Source organism: Pithys albifrons, chromosome 2 (genome assembly GCF_047495875.1).
Source record: "Pithys albifrons albifrons isolate INPA30051 chromosome 2, PitAlb_v1, whole genome shotgun sequence".
In the NCBI taxonomy this organism is placed as follows: Eukaryota; Metazoa; Chordata; class Aves; order Passeriformes; family Thamnophilidae; genus Pithys; species Pithys albifrons.
The window spans coordinates 90,593,895-90,603,371 of NC_092459.1; the positions used below are offsets into that span (position 1 = coordinate 90,593,895).

The following is a 9,477-nucleotide window of genomic DNA, read 5'->3' on the forward strand; positions in this document are numbered from 1 at the left end:
AGCAGCTTACTAAAACAACAGAGTTCAGAAAAGCATGTAATTCCTATTAATGCTTCTATTTGCCTGACAAACTGGTCCCAAGTCCCTCTAGAGCAGCAATTCCAGCTAGGTCATAGCATATCTGAATACACAATTTGATCAGTTTTGATAGCCCTTGAACTGATACAGCTTGACCTTTATACTCTTTGCCAAAAGCCACTACCAACCTTATGAACTTTCTTTAAGTATTTAGTCTTGTCAAGATATTATCTGACAACCCTTTTAACATCCAACATATGCAATGAGCTCTTCCAAGAAGATGTTAATGCATAAGGAAAACATATGTAGATGAAAATTCAAAAGCACTTTTGTCAAGATTTTAGAGGGGCCAAAGCAACATTTTTTTTACTCGCAGAGATATATAAAGGCTCTCCTATTAAAGCACACTGTTCTGGATTGACCCGGCTGAAGTTACTGTTAAGATGCTCTTGCTATCTTGATAACATTGTTTCTGCTGTTTAATAGTATTATAAATAATATTTTGCCAATGGGAGGTGAAAAATTAAGGCAACATTGTCAGACATTCAGAGAATTCTTAAGCTTCCAAGACATGATCTGTTCTCAAAGATCCAAGAACACTTACTCTAAGATTTCTTGTCTACTAGATATATAAGCTTCAGTAAGAACTGTTGCTCTGTTATATAAGTTAAACTGTTATGCTCATGCCCTTAATTTATTGCATCTGCAGAAACAGGGAAGAAACTTTATTTCACACAGACTCAAGGTAAAATGGATTTTGTGGCAGGCTATTTATACTCTGCTCCTGGCACAATACACAGGAGTATTTTCCCCTTCCCTTCTTCACCATCCTGCAATATTCTGAAATAGTAAGTATGCACTGTCTGTTGCCACTTTCTTAGTATGGAGAAAACATTTTAATATAGAAGTGGATGAGTAAATTGGTCCTGATCATTATTCCTAAAATGATCAGTGATTATCATTTTTAGAGGTCACTGAATATTGTTTGGAAAGGAACAAAATGCAGGAAAAAATAAAATATTAATCCCCACCAGGAGACAATGCCCGTGGAAATACTGTTTTCAAAAGACAATGTGAGTCTGCTCCAGCACAGAAACTATACATTTTCCATTGGACAAGATCAGAGGAACATAACAAATAATACTTTAGCAAACATGCTTTTTCACTGTCTGCAGTTTGGGCTGTGTCCTATTATCAGTGAAGCTATTGTTAGTCAAATATACAATACAAAATAAAACTATGACATAGGAAGTGGTGGAAACATAAGTATACAACTACCAAATGGTAGAGCAAGATCAGTCTGACATTCCCTGAGCTTTTGTACTGCCAGAACAGGGGAACCCCAGCTCATCTCCCACCTTAAAACTCTAGAACTAGTAAACCAACTAAGTGACACTGAATGTTGTAAACTATGGCAGTGAACTAAGGACACTGACTGAAGGAGTTCAGGACTGCCACACAAAGGACTGCAGCCTTGTTCAGACTAAATTCTACTTCAACACCTTATGTTTCCTACCACCAGTCTGCCTCTGAAGACCCAAAACCAAGGAATACAATGCACAAAGAGATTATATAGGCTGTGAGCATTGAATAAGTCCACAGCATTCCCTGGCAGTTTACAGAAGTCACAGACTATTCTGAGTTGGAAGGGACCCACAAGGATCACTGAGTCCAACTCTTAAGTCAATGGCCCACACAGGGGATTGAACCCATGACCTTGGTCCATACGTGGAAAAACACTGTACCTACTCCTATTACAAATAACAGTATTTTTCAATGGAAAAGTTTTCTATTGAACCTTTTTAACATTGGTAAGTGCAATCTCATAAAATTAAAAATTAAGACTTTATAAAGCTCTAAAAAATTTTGTGCTTGACTTTACATCCAGATGCAAATTTGCAATGACCTGCATGTAGAGTTGTGAATTTGTTTCAGCTTAGTTTGCTTTTTTCTTGTTCCATTTTATAATCTTGAAAAAATGTCAAAGTTTAAAGACGGTCAGTTACTTGCATTAAATCTTAGTTTCTAAGATTGACTTTAATTTAAAGGTCCCAAGTAAAGAAAAATGCACTTTTTGACTCTGGTTCTCCAGAATAGACTCCACTGTACAGGTAAAATGCTTCACTCTCAGAGAGGCTGCAAGACAAGCACCAATTCAGGGATGGTTAAGTTACTGTTGCAATGATACCTGCTAAGGCAAAACTAATTAGTAGATATACACAGAACTGAACACCGAAAAAAGACCAAAGAAAATAAAAACAACAACAAAAAAACCCAGAGACATAGTAATGAATGGCAGTTATAAACAAAGCTACTGAAACTCCACTAACATTCCTTCAGAGGGTGTTTGGCGGGGGGCACTGTCAGGTTTTTGTGGGGGTTTTTGTGCATGTATTTTTTTGTTGTTAGTTTCTTTGATACCAGTATCTGTTTCTTTGACGTGCTAATATAAAACAGATTTCTTCAGCAGGTATATGTTCATTTGCAGGAAGAAATTTTTTATTCTTTGCTTTGAAAATTGGCTTCCAAATTATCATTGAGTTTTAAATGAACTATTCAGAAGAAAAGTGAATAAAATATAGATCATTACCAAAGAGCTTTATGAATGACATCATTTCATAAAAATTTTTATTAAGATTATAAAAAATGTGGTCAGATTTTTTTATATCCTATTTATATCTGAAGAATGTCAAAACAGAAAGCCATAAAAATATAAAGTAAATGTTCACATTTGCATTCTGGTTTAGTTACAATCATCAATATAGTCAGTCAAGCTCTGCCCCTTCAGTGAAATGTACTGAGGGAAAAAAAAATCAGCCAAGCTGCTTACTGTAACAAATAACCAAAAATAACATGTAACAGTTTGTTTGTAAACCATGCCCTAGTTATAAAAAACACTGGAAGAATGACTAATGAGCTTTATATTTGAAGCCCATTCAAGATCTTAGAAAGTACTTAAACAACATTTACCTCAAGGACACACTATACTCTGGATAAAAGATGCTTTTATACTGAACCCAGGTCCCAGTTTCCTCCTCCATTTTCTGGTCTTCTACTGCAAAGAGATTGAACGATGCAAACCTTCTCACAGACACTTGTTGGAGATGCACATCTTTCAAGTGCTTTTTCTTCAGAACCTTTGAAATGAAGAACAAATTAAACATTAAAAATAAAACTTCCAAGGAAAGAACAAACACAGGCCCATTTAAGTGGAGAGGCAAACCATAATGGCTATGCCATCAGCTAACAAATAGTTACAACTAGTCCAAGTATGTCAAGCCTGAACAAAATAACAGTGATATAAATAGTAGGAGTCAATTCAATGGGTTATGAATTATGTCTCAATAACTGTAAAGCAAATATACTGGCTCCAGAAGCACATAAAGCCACTTTTTTAACTCCTGCTCCTGCAGACCCATGCACAAATTAGAGGGGCAAACTGGATCCCCCCCATCCTCTCATTTCACAAAGTTTCACAGCCCAAGCAGTACCTTCACCAAGAAATTTCTGTGCCACTCATTGTCCCTATAGAGGGAGGGGGAAATGAATCAAGAGTATCACTTCTAAAATTTAAATTACTAAACCCAAGACATGATCCTCTGGTGCCCGAGTGGTGTGTGTTTCCCTGGCAGAGCACTTCCTTGCAGACAAATCTGCTGCTGCACATTTGCAGAACTGCTGTCAAAGTTGCCTGAGTAGAGAAACTTGCTCGGGCTTCAGACTTTCAGACACCACCAACTGTGTATTCCCCTTACCAGGCCACCACAAGGAGACTAATGCAGGAGCCAGCCCTTATGTGACCTCAAAATACATTGACAGCACCAAGTTCACTGATAAGAGACTGAAGAATTCCAGGCAGTGGCAGAGACAGAACGTGGTCATTTGCATTTCTAAAATTATTATAACACTTGTTTAGGAAAGTGAAAACATGGATTCTGTGTTCTGCACAGTCTGCTGCACTCAGCCATCCTCAGGGAGCAAAGTATCAACCTCTCTGTGCAGGAAAACCCAGCATCCAGCCTGCTCAAGCTGTGTCACTGCACAGAACACAGCCAGCACTTACCTGCCAGACAAGAGACACATTCCTTGGGTCAGTGATGTGGAAGGAGACATGTCCTGGATTTATCTTTTCTCCTAACACTGGACAGAATACATAAATAATCGCCACTGCATTCTTAAAATTAAGGTGCATATGCAGTCCCCAGTGATGAAAAAAAACACCAAAACCAGACTAGAAAATAAACTCCTAACTAGAAACTGATAGAGATACAAGGAATAGCTTTGTTGCATAGGACAGCATTGCAATTTACAGATTTTCGCCAACTAGAGATAAATCAAATGAGAAATAGCCCTCAGAATTATGAAACTTGAAGCTTTGCATACAGGATGTGGGCAAAAAATAACAGGTCAGTGATTTTTTTGCTGTACCCAACCTCTGTAGACATGATTCAAATGAAAATGCACTTTTATTCAACAGCCTTACAATTTGGGGCCATGACCTATTACTTTGCAGGATGCTTGGAAGTACTGCATATGTGAGCAGAACAATTGTGTTTGCTACGCTGTTTGTTCCTCACTCAGGTTTGAGGCATCAGGCTTACTGCTTTGGGATCTACTGGCAGGTCTCAGCATATGAAAGGCACAGACATTTTCAACAAAGTATTAAAAATGGCTGAGTGCTGTCCACAATACTCCTACTTCTGTAACATGTGAGAAGAATACACACGTGAAGGAAAGGACAGAAATATCAAAACAGAAGAACCAAATTAAAAGACCAGCAAGATTAAGACCTTAATGTAACATATATGTGTGTATGGCCAGACTTCGCAAACGCAGATTTGGGCAGGGCTCTCCCCACGTGGGTGTGCCCTTCGAGCCTGCAGTGGATTTTTTAGGTGAGGCACAGCGTGCACAGAACTGGCCCCACCGTTTAAGTCCTGAGGTCCATCTGCCACGGCTGAGTGAGCTTGGACAGTGACAGTGAAGTCCTCGGGACTGTCACAGCACCCGGTACTAACCGGGGCTGACCCTGCTGAGCATCCGAGATGTGACGGGATGGGATGGCAGGGAGGCATTGAACTGCCAGAGGACGGTCCCCACTGAGACACGAACTCAGGTCCTTGGGATTCAGAGTTCAGAGTGCTTTCCATTACACCACGGGACTGCCCCAAAATTAAGGGTTTCTGCCTGGTTTTGAACCAGGGACCTTTCGTGTGTGAGGTGAATGTGATAACCCCTACACTACAGAAACGCTACTCATGCAATAGTGGCATGCCTAAAAACAACATGGACCATCTTGACAGCTGAAGAAAACCACCAAGGCCTGATTTTCAGAAAAGTATGTTGTTTGGGGGCTCCTTTAAAGAAATGGCAAGCCATTATTAACAGGAAAAAAAATCCAGCAGTGACAACACTTGTCTATTTTCAGTTTTTGTTCTACAGAGACATCTCATAGCCACTCTGTCAAATTCATCCTGTCTGGGTTAGCAGAAATCTCTTGAGTACTCAAAAGAACGTTTCTCCCACAGTCTCAAACACAAAGCAAGTGGTTTCAGATCTGAAAATTCAACAGCAGGTCAAATCTTTTAAAACCTTAAGCATAACTGAGAAAAAAGAGCACAAAGGGAGAATATAATACATTATTTATATCTAACTCTGTATTTTTTACATAAGGATCAAAGGAGTTTTTTTCCTTAAGTCAGTTCATAAAAGGATGCACTATACAAGCCACAAAGATGTGCTGCTCAATCCACTGATAAAAACAAAAGGTGACAAACCTATCTAAACTCCTAAGTATGTTTATCAGAGGTTAAAACAGCCTTCTCTGCTTTCATGCTGCCCTTCCAATGAAGGTAGAGCTCCCCAGCTGCCTGCACACTGTCATCATAAATGGACATGTCCCAGACAACTATAAAACCAGGAGCCAACGTTAAAGCAAGCTAAATGAGTCTCAGTAGAACAGACTCAATTCTTGGTTTTAAGTGATGGCAGAGAAAGACCTATGGAGAGGAAGGCACTATCAGATGTCACTGTTGTTTGGTTGGCCCCGGTGGCCTCTTCATCCCTTCCCTCAGAAATGTTCTGCTAAGTTTCTTTGCATATTTTTATTCTTAAAAAATGCCAGCAGCCTTCTTTTACTCCTTTCAAAATCTTTTTTCTGTACTAAAAGGCCCTTTCTTCTGCACAAGATCTATACAGGTGTACACAAGTGGTGAGCTTGTACATCAGACATACATCTGAATATTAACTAAAGAAATAATATTTTAGTTTCTGTAATCAAAAATCAGTTTTTTCAAAGAAAAAACACCAAGAACAATGACAAAGAAAAAACAGCAAGCTAGCTCACACTTTCAGCTCCCAGTTTTCCCTCTCTCATACTTGCATTTTCTTTCCTCTCTAACTTCAGCTAGCAATATAGAATTCTAAGAGGAAAAAAACACATTAAATGAAATATGTCATCAAATGCTCTCCAGTTTTACAAAGATTCTGGTAAAATACAATCTCAGATCTCACTTGCAGGGCCCTTCATACATAACCACAGAATTAGGACCACATTATGGACTCCCTGTAAAACCTAAATATGTTTGATCTCTCTTAACAAAAAAATCACACCAAAAAAGAAAGAACCCCCAGAAACAACATATGGAGAAAGGCAGTCACCTGAATTTCCCTGGATTTAACTGTGTATATCACTGTGTATGGCCTAGTTTCACTGAAAAACAAATTCAGTTAACAGCTGATGGACTTCAAATCTCTGCACTGCAACGTGGTATTTTGTAGGCACAAGAAAGTCTCTACATAATCAGCTGCACCATAATTTATAACTGCACAATCTCTGAATTCCATCAGCAGGACTGTACAATATTTATTCCTACAAATAATGTATTTACCAAATTGTTTTCTTCAAGTGTAAGCAATTGACAAACTCAAGACTACCAAAACCATGGAAAAACATCTAGGACACAGGGACCCTTTGCTGAGACAGGAGCAGGAAGAGATGAAAAATTGTTTCAGAAGTGCTTCTGTTCAAGAAAAAAATGTCATTGACCTGTCCTCACTTTAGCTTTTATTTTTCAATTCTGCAAGAAGTACATTAGCAGGTGAGCAAGACTTGTGTAAGGAGACCAAGAGGAAGGTAACAGATAGGATAAATATACAAAGCTTAAGGATTTCAATGAAGCTTTCATTAAACTTTCCACAGGGAGCAAACACACACACACAGGCAGTAACCCAGTGCATGCCTAGTACCAAACCTCATTGCCAAAAACTACAGACTGGACAATGTCATCAGTTGCATAGACTGACAGAACTCAAAATGCACCTTTAGAGAATTTACTCCTGTCATTTACAAATGCTCACTAAATGGGTAACTTCCCTTAGCATTTTTTAACATAAAGAATATTTTTCCTTATTCTGATAGGCTAAGCTTAAAACTGTTGCCAAACTTCAAACTCACTACATACATAAAACATTTTATTGATAAAGAACGCACAGGTAATTATGCAAACCCCTGGTTCTTTATGCTAGCTTCATAGGATACCTCATAAAAGGGCTTTTTTCTTAATTAAATCAGCGAGCATGCACTCAAGCATCCTTGCTATAGCAAATCAATGTAAGCGTGCATTGCATGAAAGCAAATTCAATATATAAACACACCACAGAACTGATTTCACGTAAGCCACTATTATAAGCAGTATGAAATGTGTTTTTAAAAGCACTATAAGAAACACTTTGACAGTGCTCCTTTAGAGATGGATATAAAGGGACGTTGATACCTTCTTCCAATCCATCAATAGATCTGAGCACCTCTGTAGCAAAGACCGCAGAACTGATTTTTACCTCAGATGTACCAGTAAGATTAAATTGATCCTTGCTCATTGTACCATACAAAAATGAAAAGCCACGCGAAAGAACATGGAAAAACCCAGGGAATCTGTAGAGGAAAAGGTCACAGATACATGCAGTTTGAGGAAGAAACAGAAGCCTTCTCCCCAAATACCTACACACACCCTTCCACAACCCCATTCTAGTGTTAGGAAAAGCTTCTTGTGATTTTAAGAGACAGGGATATGCCAAAGGCAGTATATGTTGAAAACAAGTAACAGCTAGAATAGCCACAGAGCCCAGCTTGCATCCTCTGCTAGAACAAAAACCTACAAAGACAAACCTGATATTCCTACCAGTAACTTTGACATTTCCTGCTTTAGAGTATAATAAAGCAGAATTTCGTCTTGATTGGCAAATTCACAAACCAAATCCATATACTGAGAGCGATATAGATGCCCTCAGGCCTCTCACTCTGTTATTCAGCTGCAGCCAGGTGGCTCTTTCAACCCAGATGCCACCACCGCATCCCACTGCCTTCACTGCTCCTTCCCGGGGAGAGCGTCCCATGGGCAGCTCCAGGTGTCCATTTACACAGAACTAAACATTTGAGTTACAGACATAAATATTACATCCCATAACAATGTTTGTATGCATGGCCAGACTTGGCAAACGCAGATTTGGGCAGGGCTCTCCCCACGTGGGTGTGCCCTTCCAGCCTGTGCAGTGGATATTTTAGGTCAGGCACAGCGTGCACAGAACTGGCCCCACCGTTTAAGTCCTGAGGTCCATTTGCCACGGCCGAGCGAGCTTGGACAGTGACAGTGAAGTCCTCGGGCCTGTCACAGCACCCGGTACTAACCGGGGCTGACCCTGCTGAGCATCCGAGATGTGACGGGATGGGATGGCAGGGAGGCATTGAACTGCCAGGGGACGGCCCCACTGAGACTCGAACTCAGGGCCTTGGGATCCAGAGTCCAGAGTGCTCTCCTTTACACCACGGGACCGCCCTTCCCATATCAATAACAACTAATTAAACTGATCTGGTGTTTTTAAGCCTTTACACATACGCTCATCTGCAGAGGATCCTTTCCAACTTTGCATTGCTGCTAACAGGTCTAAAGCAGTATATGTAAGGCTGGAGCTGAGAAGCTGCTGCTCCCCACAGCACAGGTGTCACCACTTGCTCCTTCTTCCTCCTCACCCTCCTGCAGACACAGCCCCACCAGCCTCAGCAAAGAGCAGCTTTTCACTGCCAGGTGAGCAGGATCTCACGCCTGCTCCTCTGAGGTGAGAGCAGTCTGGGGGACAGGGAGCAAACAGCAGGAATGGGACAGGAGCTACAACAACCAGTCCCCGCAGCATCGATGGAAAGTCAAGCCATGCCCTGGAAAGCCCAAGACAGCATCCTCAGGAATTCGGGTGCCAACGGGATGCTGGCCCTCCTCCCTTAACACTGGCCACGGGCTGTTTGGGGATCTACAAAGGCACGCTTTAGAATCACAGAATACCGAGTTGGAAGGGACCCATCAGGTTCCAGTGCAACTCCTGGCTCTGTGCAGGGCACCCGAACACTCCTGTAAGGATTATCCAAACACTTCCTGAACTCAGACAAGCTTGGTGCTGTGACCACTT

General features: G+C 40.6%; 1 protein-coding gene across 1 annotated transcript in view; it reads right to left on the reverse strand.

Annotated features, from left to right (window-relative positions):
- CAMKMT (calmodulin-lysine N-methyltransferase) overlaps positions 1-9,477 on the reverse strand; it is a 230,098-nt gene that overhangs the window by 219,933 nt on the left and 688 nt on the right. Inside the window, exon 2 of the mRNA XM_071577328.1 lies at positions 2,989-3,155. Within this exon, the coding sequence (XP_071433429.1) occupies positions 2,989-3,155 (167 nt within the window). The remainder of the gene's footprint in view (positions 1-2,988; positions 3,156-9,477) is intronic.